General features: G+C 42.0%; 1 protein-coding gene across 1 annotated transcript in view; it reads left to right on the top strand.

Annotated features, from left to right (window-relative positions):
* The window catches only part of PCSK2 (proprotein convertase subtilisin/kexin type 2), a gene marked incomplete at its 5' end in the record, with an annotated part of 82,928 nt that overhangs the window by 8,551 nt on the left and 51,015 nt on the right, over nt 1-23,362 (top strand). Inside the window, 2 exons of the mRNA XM_010142693.1 lie at nt 20,353-20,466; nt 22,117-22,225. Coding sequence (XP_010140995.1) covers nt 20,353-20,466; nt 22,117-22,225 — 223 coding nt within the window. The remainder of the gene's footprint in view (nt 1-20,352; nt 20,467-22,116; nt 22,226-23,362) is intronic.

Genomic DNA, 23,362 nt, shown 5'->3' with positions numbered 1-23,362 from the left:
CATCTCCTGGCCCTGTGTGGTGACCCTTTCTCTTCCTCTTCCAGTGCTCAGCTCAGGAGAGCTGGGTTGGCTTGGGAGAGTCAGTCAAAACCTGGGAGCACTTGTGCTTGATGATGGCAAAATACGCGAGCGTTCAAAAGTGCTCTTCCTTCCCAAGTCACCAGCTATGACATAATCCAGACTGCCATGTGTAAAGGCATCTTCACAGGGTTTACTTCTCTTTCCGTTTTGAAAGTGTGTGTGTGTGTGTTCAGCTCTACTTCCTTGGTTTCAATGCAAGTAAATTGCATGCTAGAAAAACTTCCTTATGAACAATGCAAGACATTTTTGAGTCTTGCCAAATCTCTAAGCCTAACAGCAAGTTTGGAGACTGGAAAACTGCCTTTGAGTTAAACCTTTTGAGTTAAATCTTTTGAAAGATTGGAAATATATTGGTTACATATACTTTGAGAAGAATATAGAATTAGTTAGAATATTGTACCTGATAGTGTATGATGCCCAAGTGTTTTAGATGGTGACATGGTAGATACAGAATGAAACAAAATAGGTTTATAACAGTTTATTTCCATTCTTTCTTGACTTCAGAAAATCGGCTGTTACAACAGTGACTGGGTTTCTTGTGTGTACAGTTAGATGACCAGAACCATGTACTGTATGTGACGTTGGCAATAAATAAAAGGTGGTGCAGCTAAAGGTGTACAGTTACACCGGTAACAACATAAGACTGGAACATATTTTAGTGTGGTTTTCTGGGGTCTCTCAGCATGCTGTGCCAGGGCTTGCGTCACAGGGCTGTGACGTTGAAAAACCCTCACCACCTTTCTACTAAGAGACTCAGCCTTAAGGAATCGATATAAGGACATGTGATATTACTACAATAAATATAGTATGTAGCACATCCTCTCATGCCATTTAACAAACTTTACTGTTGCTTAAAACTGGATCAGTGTTTCTTTGTGAACAGTGTTTTGGTCTAATGATTTGTTGCCGTCTGTTCCAAAACACCGTTGCTACTGTGCTTCCAGATGTGTAAAGTGTGTATGCAATATCTTAAGTATAATATTAACTTTTTTGGCTACTAACTCAACAGAAGCCAACAAGGACTTAGAAATGTGTCTGTGAAAATCATTGCTTGGGTGCCTGATGTGTTCTGCAAATACAAAGGTCAGAGAAAGTTGATTGCAGTATTTGGAGATACAGTGGAAATTAAATAAAGGTTTAGAGTTAAATTGTTTCTGAATAGTTTTCTGCAGTAATTATTTGGTGCTGCATTGCAACATGGCTTTTCAGCAAAATGAGCACCTCTAACAGCTGCGAAGGCCAGTAGTAATTAAAATGCTAATATGTACGTCAGGGGTTGGTGAAGTTGAATAATGCTTCCTGGCCTTGTAAACTTCCATACTACTGGGTAGAATAAATCATTTTGGAGAGACTAAGAAATGCCTTAATGTTTCCATGGGACATATCTTTCCTGATTAGTTGTGTAGTGTCAGATCCACACTATAATAAACAGACTCCGGTCAATACTAAGTTTTGCCTGTATGCAGTGATAGCTGCATGGCCACATTTCTGTGAAGATACAGCTTCGTGTTTTGTATTGATAGCCATCTATTGTCTGAGTACTGAAAAAAAATAGCTCTTATTATGTGCACAGATTTAATACTTCATAACCGTAAATAGTGCCACCCCAGTTGTTTTATCTGTATTGATTCCAAACATTATTCTTTCATATAGAGGAATACACAGTAAGGGATCCATGAGCCTTGCAAATGCGAAGTCTTCACAGAAGAACCAGAATTGCCAGATCTAATTATTATTTTTATACTCCTGATCTCACAGCAGTATCACTAAGCTGATTACTGCTGGCTCTAGGTTATGTAACACTGCAGTGGTATGCTCAACGTTAATAGTCGATTCTCTTCTTCCTCACCAGCTCCTCACACTCTCTCCTATTCCCTTTCTTTGGAGCAAGTCCAGGTGCATTGGTTGTATCCTCCTCAAGGACCTGAAAAATAAAATAAGCCATTGGCGCAAGGAGACGCCCTGTGTTTTGTCTTGGAGTCTGAGGCTGAGTGATTGATTACATCTGAACCCATCTAACTTGGCTTTGTCATCTGACAAATATGATAAACTCAATACTGAGCCCATCTTCTGCTAGGCTACTGACTTCCCTGGCGCTCGGCCAGCCTTCCCCTGCAGACTGCTGGATCACTTTTGTCCCACCTGTGGTTCCGCCAAAGTCAGTGCTGGTAACAGCACTGGTAAAATGCTGGAGGCATTTTCTCCTGGTGAAACAAGGGACTCAAGGAGCTGTCAGCTCCAGCTGGTAGCTGCTGTCCAGCCCTTCTGCTCTTCAGAAAAGCCACGTTCTAGTCAGTGTCTGCACAGTGTGTTAAGGATGTGAGATACCATTTGTAAACCTTTACAGGTACCGTTACAACTGCTGTTTTTTCCAACTCGGAACAAAGCGAACCCTTCTTGTTCCAGCCTGTCTCACACATTTTATGGATCTGGCACCATGAGGCAACAAGCAATCTCTGGCAGAGTTTGGAGAAAAATGCTGATTCTCTTAGGCCAGGACATACTGACATAATTGATAGCAATTGAACAGTGTTTGCTGTATTTTCTTTTCTCAGCTGCGATGCTCTACTGGGAGAAGGTTCGGTGGAATCTGTTTTATTTGTTTTGGAACATGAACTTTTCTTGGAATAATTCCCTTGATTGCTATAGGAAGAGAATTTCTGTTTGGGCTATTTATCTTCTGAAAATAGGAAGGAAAACCTCCATGTTAAACTTCTATTTCCTTTTTTCCAGATCTAACCGTGTTCACATCTCATAAATCTCTTGGTCCTTCCCCAAGTTGTGCAGGTCGTGTTATAAGGACAGGTTATAAAAATTTCTTTCTCAGTCAATCAACTGACTAAAATGATTATTTTCTAAAGAAAAAACCATATTTTTAAGACTTCAACTCATTTTATTTCTGATAGTGCAATCTCAAAGTAACCAAAACAGAATCTATGTTTGAAAGGCAAAAATATTTTTTTGTACCAAATTATTTTATTTGTGAAAAATATTTTGTTTCAACATTTCTGGTTGGAACCTTTTTAAGATTTTTTTATTCCTTGATAATTGTTGACTGTTTTCTTCAGTTTCAGTATTTCTGTCCAAATGACCATCCTATTTCCAGACGTCCAGGAGTCTGACTCCAGTTTCCACAATGTGAAAAGCATGTTTCAGGCAAGGAGAAATAACTCAGCCTTGGAAACAAGCATCCGATCATCAGCCAGGATTACAGCCTTCTCCCGCTCATAGAAATGGGTAACTCCTGCTCACTTTACTGCTCTTAATTGAATCTGAATGGCTAAGAACAAACTTGAAGGCAGCAGTGCCACTGTGAGGGCTTGAGCTTCCTGTGGCGGTGCAAACCTCTTGCTCTCTGATGCCAGTAAACTCTAGCAAACCTCCGCTGGGTCTTTGGTCCATAGCCGCTCTGAAGAATTCAAGCAAAGGGTCTTGGCACAAGCTGTTCCTATCGCTCATTCACTGAACAGTGAGCGATTTGCTGAACATCTGCATCTAAAGGGTTTTTTTAAGTCCTGTTTGGATGTTAGTTTAGTTTGTTATCCAAAAATGCTGAAGGGTTTAGCACAAACAAAGCCAGGGGAGCTCCACTCACCCTGCCTTTTCTAAAAAATCTAGGGAGGCTGCAGGCTCCCTCAATCAGAGCTGCTTAAACCTTGTTCTGAGAAGGTAAAGGGAGCGGAGTGATGCAGGGCACCCAAGGAGGACTGTTTTTACTCACAGGCTATAGTTCACTGAAAACAGAAAACGCCCACCCAGTAGTGTGCTTGAGACATACAGAAGATGAGGTAGGAATAATTTTTTTTTTCACTTCCAGGCGGCTAGTTGGAGAAAAACCTGGAAAAGGGGATATAAATTATTTGGTTTGGTGAGTTATCTCTAAGGAAAAAATCTTTTTCTGCAGTGAACAACTTGCCATAGTGAAAAAATTGGGTTTTGTTTAGTTTCAGAGAGGCCGTATGCAGCGTCAGTAGAAAGTGAAGTTTCATTGTGAAATGTTTTCTCTTTCATGTGTCAGTGTGGTTTGGAAGAAAGTTTGAGGGTATGAAAGAAATGCAAATTCCAGGTTGAGATTGGAAGGTATGAAAAAGGGCTTTGCTTTTAGAAGTATGAGTCAAACCGACGTCTACCGGTGTCCTGCCATTCACTGTGGAATACGGAACATTTTTGCATAGAGAAAGGACGTATTTCTCTAGAGACAGCTGTTTACCCGCCAGTGTTGTTCGTCAGAAAAATCTACCGGGCGTGTTTTCCTCATTAGCACTGTACTTGAGAAGTGTGTGTGAGGTGAATTACCTACCTGACTTGCAAACAATGAATAATTCGGTGTAAGACAGAAAGTCAAATAAGTCTTCCCGAGTACTTTCTATCTCCCTGCAGAATAGACAACAGTGAGAAAGGGACTGCTCTGTTGATTTAATGCTTGCAGGTCTCCCACTGAAATGACCTGTCTGAGATAATTTGTGGTCTTTTACATTATGTAATAAAATAATAACAATAATAAAAAGCATGTTTCACATACAGATTATGCCAATTTCACAAATTCCTGAAATAAATAGTGGGAGGCTTTATAATTTCTCAGAAGGTCATACAGCGAAGCAGAGCAAAAGGACGAGGAGATTCCAAATGCCCAATCTACTGTTCTGGAAGAGGAAAGACAAAAAAAAAATAAAAGGGGTTGGATTACAGCCATTCGTGGTCTTTTCAGCACCTGGGCAATAAGAAAACTGAGATGAGAACTGTGGGGAAAAAATAAAAACCGAGAGATTAGCATAGATCCTGTGAAGCCCAGAAGACTTAGACAAAGGACAGTAACCTTAAACTGTAATTACTGTTGTCGTTTAGTGTTTCCACATGCATGATCTGGAGGCTCAGGGGAAATCACTGTGCTAGAGGCTATCTAAGCATAAGATAAAACCAGAATTGTACAGAGGCGTTTGTCCCTGGGTGTCATCCAGTACTAGTGGTCCTGCCTCCCATGGTCCTGGCTTCCCCAAGGCTCACTCCAGCTTTTCCCAGGATGGGGCTTCCCCATCCTGAGTGACAGCAGAAACAGATGGAGGAAACACATTTACCTCCCTAGCGTTAACAGAGATTTGAGTGAGAGGTCTTTGCGCTCAGCAGACTGTAACCACAGTAACGTTTTTTCATTTACCGTTTCATTCTTTGCCGTCCAATAAGCAACTAATTTTTTGTATATTATATAAACGATGCGCAAGTTATTTGACTGAACATGCTGCAGTTTTATGTGGTTAAAGAAGATAGGTGCAGCATTTCCCAGAAGGTACAATCCAACACCCCCCTGCCTTTGCAATTTCAGATGGAGAGAAGCAGAAAGCCAGGGAACTGTGTGCCTTTGTGCTACTGTAGACTATGCTAGTGACCCCGGAGGTGTGTTGACAGGCTGGGGAAGGTCTGGTGTGTCAAAGGCATGCATCGGTGATTTCTTAACAATTAGGGTTGAGTAGGTGTTGCACGGTTTTTATTATAATATTTGCTCATGGAAATTGGAGCTCTCTTGGGTCTCTGCATACAGGAAGTTGACATTTAGCTCCTTTCAGTTCTCCTGCCCCAGCTGCCAGGAGCATCAGTAGAACACCTGGAGAAGGCTTCTTCTCGGTTCAAACTGCAGCACTGCCTCCAGGCTGAGGTTCTGTCTTCTTTGAGTGCATTACCCTCAAATGGAGATGTGGAATTAAATGATAGGTTGTTTTTGTCCCCTTTGTGAGGTGATTTGGAACCTCTTTTAATATGTTTTGCCCAGTTGCAGTAGCAGCTATCTACCCACGCCAACTAGAGGAACTAGTGATTTTGATGAAAGACATGATGAATTATTTCCTTGAGATTTATGTGGGTTTTTTGTCAAGTCCTGAGTTAAATTGAGAGGGGACATATGAGGGAGGAATAGGAGAGAACTTTTCTCAGTTCTGCATTTAATTTTTGTTGTGAAGGTTGACAACTGGGAAGGGTTTTTTTTCTTTTCAGCTGTGTTTTCCATAAGGACCTCAGATGAGGTTTTTACTGGACAGTGCAGTAGTTTTCCAGGACTCTGTTTTCATAACAGATCTCAAGGAAAAACAAAACAAAATAGCCGTTTGCTTCCTTCATCCCTGACCAAACCATGACCTCAGTTACAGGCTTGCGTAAGGTAGGAGGAGCTTGTGCTTTCTTCTTGCCTAAATGTTGCCTGCTTTTTGAGTTACAATAAAGGGAAGAAATTTCCCTGGATGGTTTTCATCGCCTGTGGGCACCTGTGGAGGAAGAGGGTACGTGGCATAAATTGGAGGAAGGAGAAGCCTCAGGTGGGGATCACCCGGGGATTTCTGCAGTATTTCTGTGCAGTTGGTCACAGGTGCTTATGCTGACCCCTCCACAAGTTCTGAGATGGCAATGCTGGAGAGGAGCCACCTGTGAACCACACTTACAAGCTGCACCAGCAGTGCACCCTCACTAGGAGATCTCCAGGTCGTGTCCATCTGCCACTGCTGCATGAAGAGCCTGAATGTACAAGTACGTGAGGCTCTGGGTGCTGCTCTGGCTTTGTAGTGTGCATGTCCTCTGGGCATCTCTGCTACTCATTCCCCTTCAATATCTCAGCGTCTTTTCCTCTCCAGTGGGTTGTATATTCTGATTAGGTTACCTCTTTGGAAACAGGCATTCTCTCCTGAAGCGAAAAGTACTAATTTGTCCTCACAAGTTCAGCCTAGCAAATCTGAACTTGAGTTCAACCAGAGAGAGGCTTTTTAACAGTTTTTCTCCTCTCAGGGATGATGTTAAACACAAGAGATAGATGTTTCTCCAATTTGCAGCAGTGAAAATCTGAAGTAATTTCACTAAAATGAATGGAGTGAGTCTGTATTTACCCTTGGGCAGGAGGAGGTGGAACCTGGGTCTTAGCAATTCTGGAGAATTGAATCTCAGCCAAGAAGCTAACACCAAATGCACACTGTTGTTCCCCTGTGGTGGTTTCACCTGATGTTCTTCTCGGTGGTGTTCCTAGGTTTAGGTATTCCTGCCTTCTCTGTCCTCACTGTTTGTTCCTCTGACACCACTCCTACTTTTTTTCATTGCAGGGATAGCTGGTGTTGGGAAAGGGAATACGATTGCATTTACAAAAGGTGTTTCTAAGCTGCAGTATTTCCCTGATTTCATTTGCAATTCAGTCCAGGATAGCATATGGCAAGATGAAACAACAGGGAATAACACAGACTGGGTTGGACCTTCCTGAAGGGAAAGTGAGGAACAATGAGGGGCCCTACTCGGTAGAGAGGATGGTATTTGTCAGTCCTTTTCAGGGACCTCAGGGGTTTTTTTTTGTTCAGGTGTCCCCATTTTGCAGAATATTGTTGTTACCCTCAGTCTCATAAAATGATATTTTGAGCCAAGGCTTTGGCAATTTCATCCGTTACGTAATTCTGCTGTATCTTTGGCAGTGCTTTCGTGTTTGTTATTTTCCTTTCATGATGGTCATTCGTAGGTGCAGCTCACCTCACTCTTAAAGAAAAGGCCCGGAACAAAGGACATCATCTCTGACATCACTGCATTGTCAACAGCTTGCCAAGTCCATGACTCTGTCATTTAGCACTGGATGTTTTACACTTCTTCAGACTGCGGTGGCCCAAGACACGTGGGACTTTATAGCCCAATCTAGGCATCTGTTCGAACTGCCCCAAAGTCAATCCTGCTGCTGCAGTAGTTTCTTTCCTCGGTTCTCCCTTTTATTACTCTGTGAAGTGCTGGTAGTCTCAAGGCACCTCTTCAGTGCTTGCTGTAACGCAGGTTAACGTTGGCTCTCTGGAAATGTGAAGAGCCCCTAAACGTGCGTGCAGCAGGCACTGCTAGTATTAACCAGAGATTCATCACTTTTCATACCTAAGAAATGTCCTCTCGGGAGGGAAGCTTTTCTGTTGAATTTTTGTTCTGTGGAAACCGTGACATGAATTTGGTCTCAAAGTTTGGACACGAAGCGCAATTTCCATAGAATTTTCATGCATCATTTTTGATTGCCTGCTGCGTGAAGCCTGAGCAAATGATTTTCTTCCATGACTTGCTAAACATTTTTCCTCAATGGAAATAAACTAGGAAGAGCAGAAAGATTATAATGAGGATAGCAGTTTACAGGAGCGTATGGGAATGTTTGGTGATAAGCAAAAGCACACTTAGGGTTTAGTCTTTTTAGTTTTTTTACCCTTGGGGTACAGCCTCCTTTCAATGAGCGTGAATAGAGAGGTCCCTATTAATATTAATGCAAGTTATGTATGTACACTGGGAGGAAAATATACCCCAAAGTCTAATTATTTTATGCTAATAACTGAACTGAAAAGATACTCCCTCGTTCCTGGCCAAAAAAGCAGCAATAGTTCAAAGAATTTGCAGCAGGATGATAATTTCATCACTTCATTTAAAGCAGCCTGTGCTCTGACCCAGTGGGGGCAAAGGAAAATTCTGACACTAAATTCCCTGCTAGTGCACATGCAACTGCAGTTAATAATGAGTTTTGTCCTCTTTGGGGGCCACTTTTCATTGTTCTAGACACTGTGTAAATAGAGGGGCTTGTCAGAAGTCTGAACCAGTTGGATATGACGGTCCCCTGAAATCAAGACAGAAACCCCTTTGCTTCTAAGGTATTTTAAAATAATTTGAATTGTGCAGATGTGCTTTGAAGAGAGGCTTGGCTGGCAGACATGGGACAGGCTGCTGCGGAACGTGGGCACAGCCTCTCTGCTAAGGGCGTTGTTGAGAAAAACCCATAAAGAATATTCTGACCGCACTCCTGTGCCTTGTACTGCCCAGTCTCCGTGACAAGCCAAGGAGAGTTTCAGCTGCGATAAACTCTGAGCCTGTTAGTAGAAACTGAGTCTCAGTTTCTGAGTTTCACAGGTTTTTCCTTCCCTGATAATTCTCCGGGTGCTCTGTTATGCTGGGACCAGCCCTGTGCCACAGCACAGTGTCTCTTTTCTGCTCTGTGGACCCCACCACCGCTCTGTGTTAGGTCTCCTGCCTTCGGTCTCACGCTAGGTGTGTTCCCTTTGCCAGATCACTCATGCCCTGGTGACTTTCCTGTCAAGAAAAGAGCTGTAGCCTTTGCCTGGGGGGAACGTGAGTTCAATACGCCACTCAAGCCAGGCACTGGGCAGTTTGTGAGTTCGGGGGCAGGAGGGTAGTTTTCTGCCACTTGATGGCAGATGCTGAGTTGAAGTGGGAAAAGTGCCCGGATGCAGCTATCACTGCCTTGGCCGTGCTCCCTGCTGTGGTGCTGGTCCCCAGTGAGCTCTGCCACTGCCCTCTCTGCAGGCGCCAAGGCAGGAGTTGGAAGAGAACATTTGAAGATTGAAAGAAAGGATTCTGATGTACAGGGTATCTTGACAAGGATCAGTTCTCTGCAAGTATCGAATTAAAAACTGATTTGGATAAAGGCCAGAGCAACAGGACATCGGCTGTTTCTTTCCTTTTTGCAAACCAGTCTCTTCTTTCCCAGCTTTCTCTACTTTTCCTCTTGATGCAGAAATAGTTCTTTAGAAATGGTTCTGTTTTGATGCTTCGTCTGTGGCAGATGGCCTGTCCCTGGCAGCTGTGTACTGCTAACCCAATGCTGTACAGCAGTGGTGCATAAACCTCTGCTGATTTTATTAACGTGCTTTGTGACAGGGATCCATAAACCTCTGAATCTAGGAGCTGAAGAAGTGCAGTTGCAACCTGTACAGTGTACAGCCCGATCGATACAAATCATCAGCCGCTTCCTACTGGGCTGGGAAAGGCAGTGGGCATAGGAGCAAGCTCCCTCATCTTTTCTGTCCCCTGTATTTATGGTAATAGAATATAGAAGTAGCTGTGCTATAAACAACTACTTTGCTGTTGGGTGCATAAGCAGATACGTGAATGTGAGCAGCAGCATTATTGTGGTTTTTCCTCTGTCATAATATTGGCTTCTGTTTTGTGTCTGGCTTCTAGTTATGAAATTTCCTGAGAGAAGACATTGTACAGCCCATGTAGTTCCCACGGGACAGTGCTTTAGGAAGATCAGTGGTTTGCAATTCTGTATCTCATTTCCACTGAGATAGCCACAGAGCTCTGAAGGCGTTAAAAATGGACAGGAAAGGCTCACTAATACATCTCTACCACTCATGTGAACCTTGAAGTTTAAGTATTACAGGTTTGAAATATTAGAATAAGCTGAGACTTTTTGGCAGTTGTTGCTATGTCACTCTAGGCAGGCAGCTTTGTAAAAATAGGCTTTGTTTTTTATTAAAGCTAAATGGACCTTCTGCAGATGTCGTTACCACCTGGCTGGGGAGGTGCTGACAGCCGTGGGTGGCAATCAGTGCTAGCAACCGGCCTGGGTGGTGCAGCAGGGACCTGAGTCAGAACAGACCGCGGGAGATGCCGCACGAAGAGCCAGTGGCGATTTGAGATGGTCTCCTCTCTCAGCGCAGGGGTGCTCTCTTCCACGCTGACTGACATAGATGCCTCTTGCGGAGGTGCCCTCCCCAAATTCCAACTGCATCATTTGTTCACAGAGCAGAAGAAGGAGGGAGAGGAAAATGGTGTTAAGCAGTGACAGTGCAGAACAGGTTACAAAAGAGAAGGATGTTTTCTGTAGGGCACTCGCAGGGGTGCAGCCAAGAAAAGGAAACCAAAAGGCTCTTGTGCCCTTTCTGAACCCAGTTTTGAGAAAGCCCGGACTCTGCATGGTGGAGCTACCCTTTTCCTCACTGTCACCCCACGAGTCCAGGTTTTGAGGTCCCACAGCTAGTTTTGGGTGACTGTTTTTATTCAGGCTTTCTTAAATGAAGTTTAATCCAATGGGTGTTCAGCTTGGTTCATGCAGGTACGTAGGACAACGGCACTGACATTAGTCTGCCTTCCCTCCCTCCTAGTGCCATGATACAGTTTTTATTCTGGGAAGCTGCTCTTCAGCTGAGATTCTGGCAACAGTTTTGTATGAAAACGTTTCACTGCCATGGAATCCAGCGAGGCCCATCTGCTCAGAAGGGCCGTAAACAGCAGAGGAAGCTGAAGAGCTCTAAGCCCTACTGCATGAGACGAGCCCCAAACAGCTCCCACCGCTGCTACCACGGCTGACTGCTGTCCCTGGGCCTGGGGGGCAGCTGTATAAAAATGTTTTTTTGACTTCGGAGGCGTTTAGAAAAGGAGTGCACGCAGAAAGCAAAATAAATCACATAAAGGACAGAGCAGCACGCGGCTCTTCAACGAGTGTGACATTATGGTGTATTGACGGTTGATGTGGGAAGGGGATAAGCCATGCCAGTAATTCCATGAGAGAAAATGTGTATTATGTTCTTCCAAGCAGATGTTTCTAGGCGAATGCTGAGCTATTAGATGAAATCTGAGTGGGAAGGAGGCCGTGGAGAATGAAGTGGAAGTGTGATGCGTTACAGCACAGGTCAGAAGCCAGCTTTTAAGTGCAGAATCGCTTTGGAGACCAGGAGTCTATTTTCAGCACATGCTGCAGACTTACTTAAAGGTCTCATCCTCTTTTGGCTCAGTTTCCCGACATGATGATGCATACCTACACAGGCATATTGCGGGGCACTTGCAGTCTGTCCGCTTGGGCTACACTTAATGCCTATAAAGCAACTTGCCGTGTTTGGAAGGGAAAGATGTGAAGTTAGAGGTAAAGCTGTTACAGGTGATGCTTTATGACTGGAATTGTGTCTGAGCATTAGCACAAGTATTCACACATTTATAAGATGTGTCTCCTGCATCAGGGTGAGTCAAGGGTATGCTTCGATAAAGATAATAACTTCATCTGTTAGCTGCATCTTCACATACAGAATCACAGAATCATTTTGTTTGGAAGAGACCTTTAAGATCGTCAAGTCCAACCATTAAGCCAGCACTGCCAGGGTCCCTAAACCATGTCCCTCAGCACCACATCTACGTGTCTTTTAAGTACACCCAGGGATGGGGACTCCACCACCTCACTGGGCAGCCTGTTGCAGTGCTTTACAACCCTCTCTGTAAAGAAATTTTTCCTGATATCTAAGCTAGATCTCCCCTGGTGCAACTTGGGGCCATTTCTTCTTGTCCTATCACTTGTTGCTTGGGTGAAGAGACTGACCCCCACCTTGCTACAACCTCCTTTTCAGGTAGTTTTAGAAAGTGTTAAGGTCTTCCTTCAGCCTTCTTTCCTCCAGGTCCCTCAGCCGCTCCTCATAAGACTTGCTCTCTAGACCCTTCGCCAGCTTCATTGCCCTTCTCTGGACAGACTCCAGCACCTCAATGTCTTCTTAAAGTGAGGGAGAATACAAATGAAATTGAACAGATTTTTCTCCAAGTGATATTTTCTCACAGTCCCCACTTGTCTGGAGACTTGCTTCGTGACATAAATTAACTTAAATTCAACAGAGTTGGAGGAATCTTTAGCCTATGAGCAGTGCCGTTCTCTTGGGATGTATCAGATATTCATTGCTGGTGCGGAAGCAGCAACTGTACTAAGGGAATCTTTAAAACGGAGGTGATATAAAGGTGGTCTCTGTACTACCTCCTGCCTTGTAGCACCAGTGAGCTATTTTGGAGCAGGAGGAAAGTCCTTTGCTGGAAGATTGCCCAGGGTTATAACAACTGGTCTGAAGTGATAAATGCACAAATGATGACAAAGAGGAAATTATTAAATTAGAAGATTCAGTATCATGTGAGCACTTCTCTTCTTAGTACTGCATAGATATATCCAAAAGCTAGTCTCAGTGCCAGAAAGTTTGCAGTCTGAAAGAAGAACTGGGCCTGATTCCCTTTTAAAACTAAGCCCCTTTTATACCACAGAGAGACTGCAAGTATAACTTAGACCTGCTCTGGGTTTCACCTCAGAGATTGATGGTGGCCTTTGTAATAAATGAAAACCATTACATGAGAAGACTTCTTCTGTTGAGGAATAAGAAAAAGGAGGGTGGTGGGGTTTTTTTTGAGCATGATGTTTTTAGAAAGGTTTGTCTGCAGTACTTGGCAAAGGGGTGTAAGAAAAGGGAAAACTGGGACTTGTAGCAACCAATTTTGCAGCTAAGAAGGGAGCATCTGCAGTCAATAGTGCTCTACATGCATGGGGACCAATTTTCTTTTCTGTGACCAGGCATGCTGTTGTTTACACCTGTGCTGAGAGGTGATTATTCTGATTGATTTGGAGAGGCTAATCATTTCTGTGGCCCAATGTAACGGGTGTGACAGCAAAGTGCAAAATTTACCCACAAGCTGCTGATAAAGTGTCCTGGTGGTTTGCGGTCTCTCCAGTGAATCTGGAGAGACTAATGCATGCACTTACAGCTCATCTCTGGGGAATTTCTTTCTTCCAGAGATCTTTGATTTTGAAACTGAAGTGACTGTCCTGCTGTCTTACGGTGAGAAGTTGTTTGAAATACAAGGTACTTTGAATTTTCTGTCATTACATACTATAAAGTGTAACGCCAGCTTCTCCACGGAGAGTAAGGAGCAGTTTTTCATTCCCTTGGAAACTTCTTTTGCAGAAATACTCCTCCTCTCTTGTTGGCTTGTTTAAGCAGTGAAAGATGTGGAAATAAGTTCCTAGAGCAGCCAGCGCCTGCAGTAGTGCAGGTCCTGATCCAGCCCTCATGCCACACTGAGGAGAGAGCAGAGGTGGGAAGCAGTTTGCTTGTTCTTGAGGCAGCACATTGCATTCAGGATATCCAGGGCTTTTTCTCTGCCTCAGTCTTTTCCCTTAACAAATTCTGTCCTAGAGCAAAAAAAACTTTTTTGAAGAGGGCATGATCCAGCAAAAGTTGCTGTTTGCCTGTATTGGCATTTTGCAGTGCAGACCATCCATACTGGGCATTCGTTTTACCTTGCAGCCTAAATGACTCGGTTGCATTTCAGAGTAGAAGCTAGAGGAGCGCTATCGATTGCTTAGCTGAGCAGGTTGAATATGATCTGCAGCCTTCTCTTACGCATTGATTCCTTGTCTCTTTACTCAGTGCTTCCTGAATGTCACTGAACTGTGAGAGGCCTGCTAAATGGACAAAAATATTGATCCCCTCCCTGCTCCCTTCTTTATTTTTGAAAGCTTCTTATTTACCAAGCACTGAACTAATTTAAGGAAAACAAAAGGTCACAGAATAAGGCAGAAGCAAACCAATTTTTAAATTTTTTTTTTTTTTTTTTAATATGAACTTGGTTGAAGCACAAGTCCTTTAAATTGTGTTTCCATCAAGAAAGGTTAATTGCCTGAGTGGAACCTCTGAGTTCAGGCTGTTCACCTTCATATTTTACTATTATCTGATTGATGCTGAACTCCTGGGGTGGTTTCCTCAAAGGCTGTACCTCTGGTCTTATGATTTTCAGTGATTTTTGCAGGGAAGTTAATGAGCAGCCCTAACTATGGCAGGTTTTGCTGTGCAAGGCAATCAGTAGCAGTCCTTTGTCAGAGTTTAATGGTGCAGTATTTTGTCCCTGGTTTTTTTTGTTTTTTTTTTTTTCTTCTGCTGGGTCTGTAACGCTTTGCAATATCATGTCCCGAGAGAGGGGAAAAAAGTTCAAACAGCATGAGCTGGAGTCCAGTAAAACTGCAACTGCAACTGCAAAGACATCTCACAAGGGATGGCTGGGGCCACTGTAAGTGGCCAGAGGCTTTAGTATCTGCCGATGGTCTGCATAAACTTACAAGCGTGGGCAGGCAAGCAAGGCTGGTTAGAGAAAGTGGGAAATTAGAAGCGGTCCAGAACATCTGACTAAGTGCAATAAGTAAAAACACCACCAGGTTTTTCCTGTCTCTTGAAACTGTTTCAACTAGGAACAAAACACAAAAGTAAAGGGATGGCTAAGAACGATGGAAAATGGACGTATTTTACAATGGATGTGACTTGTCCTAGAAACCACAGCATTCTCATGCTTGTCATTGTAAAAATAGCCATTTAGAAATGTACAAAATGGGTGGTACCAGTGTTCTAATGGAAAGAGATGCATTTTTACTTTAATGAAATTTTTCAAATTGAAAAAAAATTTCTTCCTCTGTCCTTTGTTTAGAAGTGGCAGGGAAGGTTGTGTTTATGAACTTTAAAGTTTCAAAGGATTTGTGCTTTACCTACTGCTACATGTTTGCTGTATTGACTCTAACTGCACCTACCAAGGAGTGGCAAGATAGCCTGGGGGAAAGAGACCCTGTACAGAAAACTCCCCAGGGATTGATGGATACAGGTGGAAGAGGCACTTGGAGACTTAGAAATAATTCACCAGAGACACCTACAGTTAACATCAGGGACTTTTGCGATGTATGGGAGATCCATGAGAACCTTCGAAAGTTAATAGATTACTTGGGCAGTTGTCATTTGATGAATAACTATTGGATGGTCAGTGATGCTCACAAGCTCCCTGGTATGCCTGCTCATTTTTTCTGGGCCTCGAAACAGGCTCAGAAAGTTTGAAGTCAAGCAGATGGATCCAGCTGTGTCAAGACCAAAGGCATCAATTTTCTGCAAGGCCATGGCTGGATAAAATCTAGCAGCCTCACCACCCCAGGTTATCAGGTCGACAGCGGACATGAGCTGTCCCCAATATCATTTAAAAGTGATTCAGTTTTGTTTGGTTCATCTGTCTTCAGTTACAGTTCAAGTAGCTCTGTAGTTTCTTTTTGCTAGGGAGGAGAGTCAGCGCTATTGCTTTTACTTTGTAGCAAAATCACACAGAACTTGGTTGCTTTGGGACTTCAACAAAAATGTAGAAGAATGTGAGGTGGGTACTTCTTTCTGACATCTTCAGAGCTTACCAGCAAGCAGCTGTTGGACAATCCCGGTGATGAGTGTGTGCTCCGTGAATGGGATCAGTATATCAGTATCTATCTATCTATCGTTTGTCTTATGTGGATGGGGTGGATGGTAAAATTAAACGCCTCTGTGTTTATTTAGAAATCAGAGGTGAGAAAGACACACTCACTCATTAACTCTGTATGGGCTTTAGGAGCAGAGAGGTTGTCATTAATGGATAAGACCCCAAAAAGCTGCTGTAGGTGCATGATACGCCATTCTTGTAAAGATGATTAGGTGCGCAGATCACTGGCTCACTGGAACTTTTCTGTCTCTGTCTTTTGTTGCCACCACGTTTCTTTGGATGTCAGAAATTAATGATAGCAACAGTCAGGACAGCTTTCCACTAGCTGGAGTTGGTTTATTTGACGATGCCTTCGTGGATCTGGGCACACTGTTCCAAACTGTCTTTGTGGGAGACTGGTCTTCTGCACAATTCAGGAGGCCTAAGCTTCACCACCAGCCTGACTTCTTCAAAAATACAGGTGATCAGTTTCCAACTTCTTCCTTCGCCTTTAGGAACAGACCTGTGTGGACCCTGGGGCTTTAGAGAAAAAAGAACCACTCCTGCCTTTGGTCTATCATCTCACTGTTGTGTTTTTTTAAAAAAAAAGCCATGCCTGCTAGATGTCATCAGTGGAACTGCCTTTTTCCCCTGGAATTTGGCCCGAATTCCCCTGTTCTGAAGCTCTGGATTCTTGAGGTTGGGGTTGTATGTACTGTTCCACTTTTGTGCACCCGCTGGTATAATTTACTAAATCTGTCATTTATGCTCAATATAACAGAGTCGTTTAACTGCAGGAGCTCACCAGTACAATTAACCCTGTTCTGTCAAAACGAGGAGCTGATTATCTTGGCATTCATAGGAGCATAGAGCACAGTTAGAGTGCTGCGGTTTCTGCCCCTTCCGGAGCACTATTGCACTCAATTGATTATTTTGTTAATTTGTTCTGCATCAGTATCCTGCTGCTTTATTATCATCCAAGTGACTTTATGCACCATGCATAAGTACAAGTATATTAAAAATCAATACTTGAAATTTTTTTTCCTTGTAAAGATCTTACCATCCATGGGCTTCTTTGATACACAACCTTTATTCTGATTACAACACAGCCAGTAACTTTTACATGATTTAGTCACTTGCTAATAATAGTAGATGCTCAGATTTTGCTTGTTCCTTAATCGTGTTGAAAAAGGGAATAAATTAATTAAGGATGAAATAAACAGAAGGCTATTATTGCTGATAAATAAGCCTAATTTTGCAACAGTAAAATTCATGCTATTTTAGAAAGAAAATCTTGTTCCTTCACTAGGTTCAAATAAGTATCATGCTTCACAGGCTCCAGTCTTTTTGAGATGCTATTATCAGAAGCCTGAGTCTTACGAACACTGTTTTTCCTGCTTCAGTTAGAGAAACAAGTATTTAAAAGATGGCGCGAGGTTCCATTGTGCATCGTGAGGGCTGGATTCCAGGTCTGAACTTGACACAAGTACATGGGATTATGGCTGTTAAAAGAACAGATTGTTTTCCAATGACGTTCTACTGTTGCACAAGCAAAGATACTCTCCCTTGTAGGTATTTTCGAAACGTGTTTCCTGCAACGTGATACTTAATGCATTTACGTTACTGATGTCACAGGGAGACCTGCTATTCTTTACGAAGAAAACCCTAAGATAGAAGCAGAATCAGATGTGGTCCCTCTCCTGATCTAGATTAGGTAGGAAAGCGTGAGTTCCCAGCTCTGGAAAACCATCATTTTTTCAAATGTAGATACCCAGTTGGCAAGAAGACTAGGATTCTCTGGAGTCAGCTATCTGCAGCCCTAAATGGGCAGTTCTCCGCTCAAATGATTGGATTTGCATTGTTTTTTTCAAGGTTTGTTCTATTGGGGGCATTTTCTGGATGTACAGATGTTATGCGATCTTGGGATCATTGCTTCCTAGACACATTTTCATCAGGAGAAAGGCAAGTTCTTACCTCCTGCTGGCTGAGATGCTTAAACAAGGCGACTGAATGAGGCAGTTTGTAGCTTGTGTAAGTGAGAAGGTACCAAGGCCTTACCCAAACCTTTCAGCTCATTTCATGACAGAAGTGCCTCATTTTTTCTGGATGTGATTTGTATGAGTTTCCATCATTTATGAATGTGAGGAAAACCCTTTTGTTTCTGTAGAGAAAAAGAGGCTATAGAATTTCTGAGACTGTTACATCTGTGGATGGTAACATCCTATACGGCTTTTCTCCATGTGAAATGTTCAGAAAGCAGCCTACGGAGTGGTTTTAGTTCAGAGGGGTTTACATACCTCCTTGAGCACATTTCCTTGTTTCAGGAAATGATAATATAATTAATACAACACAACCCAAAAAATAAATTATGTTCTATTGTGAAGATGGAACAAATCAGACAAATGAGATGATCCTGAAGAGGAAAACCAGCTTGTGCTCTTTCTGCAAATTGCTCTCCCACTTCCTCCAGGTTGTCTTAAAGAAAAGCCAGGGCTCTGCAGCATTGCTTTTTAATTAGTAGAAATCCTTTTGTACCGAATTCTAATTCAGTGCCTTAATGCAGCCGGTCCTGCAGAGCCAGCAAGCTTGTGTGGGAGAACAAGCGCATGAAATCTTTTTTTCTAAGTGAGGGTTGGCTTCTGTTCATAATTATTTTCTGTGGTGACAGCTCGGGGTTTGCAGTCGCAAGCAGGGAGGCAGGGGTGGTAACGGAGGAAGGCGTAATGACAGGTGATTGCTCTGTTGTCTCCATGGCATCACTGAGCCTTATCTTAAAGGTATCAAACAGTGTGCTTATACCTTTCTTCACTCTGTACTGCTAGCTGGCGCCACTAACTGCTCCTGGTATGGGTCCTACTTAAACGCTGTCCTCTTTCCAGCTTGTTTTGTGTCAGGTTTTTTCTTTATTTTCAGTCCACTCCGCTTTTAATGAACCTACAGAAGTAATGGGAACACACGTATAAATGAAAGCACCTACCAGTTCAGTATTTTATCATTTGGAGTTAGCAGATTTTTAAAAACTTTTGTTACTGCCTTTTCAGGGCACACTGTAAATTTGTGTTAGGGTTATAATGAAGCAATATAGCTGTGAAGAAAATAGCTTCTAACCCCTGTTGGTTAGATCCCAGTTTCATCTCGCCCTTAGCACCTCACTGAGCGCTGTCTTTTGAGGCTTCTGCTTTAATTAACAGAGACAGAAGGACACCTCCAAGAATGACTCAGCTGACCTTAGATCCGCTTTAGCCTTTGGATGAATTTCTCCTCTGTGGATTTTGGCTGCCACTATATGAGTTACTGCGATACAGCGATGAAACTTCCGTATACGTATTCTTAATCAGAAATGCCAAAGCCACACATGTAGAAGTGGTTCCCTGAGTTACTAGATTTTTTTAGTTAAATAACCATGCACTTTTTTCAAGGAAATGCCTAAGGAAATGGAAAAGGGGTCTTCCTGCCTTCTTGCTGCACCTCCAGGTGTACTTGGTTTATGGTTTTAAGCATTCCGCTTTGATCAAGAAGGCTAGATATTGCTAATTTTTATTTCTTTTAATTAAATGGTGGGACTCTGCATGCTAACTTGGTTCCAGCTGTTAGGCTAAAGAATACAAAAAGAGTTTGCCAAACCTGACAGCACTTTTGCAAGGTCTGAGAATATGTTGGTACGTGTGATAACTCCAACTACAACCATTCAGTGGTCTCCATTGGGAGTGCTCTTTTACACGGGTTCAAATACGATGATTATGGTCTGACATTTGTACTTACTGCCTCTGAGGATGTTTGTGTGTCTTTTCATTTTCTGCAGTGCTTACTTAAATATTTTTGTGGATTTACTGTTAATAAAGATAAGGATCTCTAAAAAACTACTCGTGTTTCATAACCAGTATTTCTGTATCTTGCGCTTTAGTCAGTGTGGTCAGTTTAGTGGCTTTTTTGCCATTTAGTTTTTCTTACCAGTGTATTTATTTATCACTTATTTATTGCAAGGATAATCCCTGAAAGTAGATCGTTTTACAAGACATGTTTATGAGAACCTCAGGAGTATGATGAAAGCGCACAACACCAGATTTTTTTTTTTTTCTCCCTGCAAATCTCTTTGGCAGGCAAGGCTATTTAATACTCTCTGAAAGTGCCCTGGAGAAAAATCTGGAAAAGTAAATGCGTGGTTGAGACCTGCATCCTCATTTTATCAGATGTCTGCAGCTTGGAACAGTGACATATTGGGATTTAGCTAAATAATTTTAGCTTCTAATAACAACAGTGTTTTGATTTTGGTGGCAATGAAAAAGTATAGCAAGAAGATCCATGATAATAAGGATGCCTGGACAGGGGCTCATTCTTACATGGGTTGTTGGGTGTCTAAAACACGTTCAAGCGGCATCTTTGCTCCAGAGAGGTCGCTTCTGGGTGTCGCTTCCCCACATAGTCTAAAACAAGACTTAAAAATCTTTATACATGTGGTTAAGAATGTTGAGCTAAAGATGTAAAAATTAACTCTTGCAGGTCAGGAAAGCTGTGCAACAGGAAGGCTTCAGCAGAAGGAAGCGAGGATATAGAGACATCAATGACATTGACATCAACATGAATGATCCTTTATTTACGAAACAATGGTACTTGGTAAGTTTAGAAAGAAGATCACAGTGATCATATCTAAGTAACTGGTGGTCGAGCCGTCTGTGCTGATGGAATGTTTTGCAAGAGTTCTTTCCAAATATGTCGCAAGAACTTGAGAATGAATCCAAGGCTCTATCCTGTCGTTTTTAGCTTTACCTCTTCTATGCTGGGAAGACCCAGCACATTTCAAGAGCTAAATTTCATTTCAGTCAACGGAAAGACCCTTAGAAGAGAGAACTGTAAAGAGAACTGTATTGGTGTCCTGTGGGTATTCATGGTGTGCTGATGTGACCCCTAAAACTGCATATGAATCGTGTCTTTGAGCTGTTGCCAGGTAAAATATTGTTACAGAATTATAACAAAAAGTTCTAGTGTGTTGGCTAGAAAAGTTCGGGTTTTTCTCTTCATTTGAATATTAATTGGTTTTCTTCTGTCAAAAGCAGAACAGCTGAAAACTGATGAATTTTGGCTTAAGCTAATGTGAAAAGAAATTAATATTGTGCTAAATTGGTTCATTTTTAATGTGTCGTATTTTATAGGGAGAAGTCTTTAGTCATAAAAGCAAAATTAAATTTTTACATAGAAGTAACCAAAATGATATTTTTCTTTTTAAAAAGTTGACAAAGTAATTTTGGTGAGTTTTAATGTTGCAACCTGTTTATGATGAAATACTACCTAAGTGCATTACTGCCTTGGTAATGTAGGAAGGGTCTTTTGCTTAACAACAGTGTTTCTTATTCTCTTTTCCTTTAATCCATCTCTTATGTTCTATAAATCCATCTGATATGGCTGTTTTTATTTCCTAAGGCAACAGTTTTCAGATGAATGAGGGCACATTAACATGGATGGGTCTTCATCCTTGATGAGATGATAAACTAAAGTGTGAATTAATTCACTTCTTCCTGGTACTTCAATCGACATGTTGCAGTGATGAAAAAAAAATCTAGACAGCTCTGCATTTTTTAGATTATAAAGTACACAAAAATGTGTTTTGAAATGAGATGTGTCTGACACAAAATTGAAGATTTTTGCATCTGGAACAGTAAAAGCTGTATTAGTTTTCCCACAGAACTTGAGAAATTTGCAAATGAGGTTGTGAACATGAGTAATGCTTGAAGATACAGGGGATCGCCTGTATCACAGACCCACAGAATCGCTCACAGGGTTGGAAAGGACCCTTGAAGGTCATCTGGTGAACCTTCCTGCTTAGAGAAGGGTTAACTGGGTTGTCAAACCAGTGGTCATGAATTTCAGTAGGTCCCTGCTTTCAAGGAAAAAGCATTTCCGGCTTGTAAAGAAGTCCTCTCTAAAATCCTTTCTCTTTCCGAATTGACCCACTGCCCTGACATGCTCATGTAGGGTAGAAATCTTTTGGGTCCAAAAGAGTCAGTGTTTTACCAAATCTGACAAACCACAAAGAAGCGAATGTAGCCAGGGTTGGGTTTGTTGGCTTTGTTGGGTTTTGGTTTGCTTGTTTTTTAACTGCTGCATTATTGCAGTAGATATGATTATGTACAGATGTGCACTCCAAAGTAGATGGGATATATTTTCCATACCAAAGATACATGCAAAGACATAAAGCACAATTCAGTGGCTGTGGAAATGTGTCTGTCGAGTAAAAAAAGCTGTTCTTCTTTTTCACTGATGTATTAGATTAACACTGGTCAAGCAGATGGGACTCCTGGACTTGACCTTAATGTAGCTGAAGCGTGGGAGCTAGGATACACAGGAAAGGGAGTAACCATAGGAATTATGGATGATGGTAAGTGAAGACCGAGTGCTAATTTAATATTTTAAGTAGCTTTTTCCATGTAATCACAGTCCAAAAAAGATTTAAAAAGTAATAATGGATTGCTTGGAGTGGTGAGACAACCAGCCTCCATAAAGACTTTGAGATCTTCAGGGAAAATATTTTATAGACTTCACTAGGGATGTTGAAGCGTGGATATGCAAGCATTAAAAGTACTTTGCAATTATCACTCGCACATCTTCCAGGGCACACTATAATGGCCATTAGGCCAAAGGAAAGACTTCCCTTGACTTCTGTAGGCACTGATTGGGGAACGTAATTGCTGTGCAAAAAGTACTTAAGAAAACATTTTCTGGGTTACATTATTCTCCAAGTCATACTTGACAGCTGAAAAAATTAAACACTTTCATGCTGAACATCAATAAAGACCTGCATATTAAATATATTACTGATTGGAGACTGAGTTTGGGGAAGATGAAGATGAACTCAGTGGTTCCTTGCTGAAGTACAGGAATTCTGTGCAATCTGTCAGCACTTTTCTTAAGGCTAAATTTTTAATGTTTTTGGTTTACAGTGTTTGAATAATATTAAAAATAAATAACTAAAATATCTGGATCCACATACACTTTCTAGGCTCAACTGAGATCTGTCCTCATGTATTTCTGTTCCTCATCTACTTACTCCTAAGACAAGGTTTTGTGGAAGTAGACTGAGACATCTGTATGTTGAGATCAATCACATGTGAGAGATGATCTGCCATGTGTTGTCATGAGAAATCACAATTTCACTGATCATACAAAGGCAGGACTTAGCTTTCAGAATAGCTGGCATGACTGCGATGAGGATGATGACAAACTATTTGAGCTTCAGGTCAAATAAAGCTGTTGACCCATCAGATACGGGGTAATTTGCCTTATATTCACTTCCAGTAACTCTGGAAGAGAGCACCTGAATAACGTGAGTCTTCATTGAGACTTTCGTGGTCCATCTACCATTTGGACCAGCAAGGCTCTCCTCAGATCGAAGGGTCTCTTCATGCAGATCTAGTGCTAAGGACCCTACATAATGAGAGGTAATTGTTTCATCAGAACAACCGTGATAATATGACATTCTTCCTGCAGATAAAATTGAGCATGTAACAGCGTGGTG

The sequence above is a fragment of the Buceros rhinoceros genome, unplaced genomic scaffold, assembly GCF_000710305.1.
Source record: "Buceros rhinoceros silvestris isolate BGI_N320 unplaced genomic scaffold, ASM71030v1 scaffold3439, whole genome shotgun sequence".
NCBI classification, from domain to species: Eukaryota; Metazoa; Chordata; class Aves; order Bucerotiformes; family Bucerotidae; genus Buceros; species Buceros rhinoceros.
The sequence above is the reverse complement of the archived record's forward strand: the minus strand, read 5'-3'. Positions and strand labels throughout refer to the sequence as shown.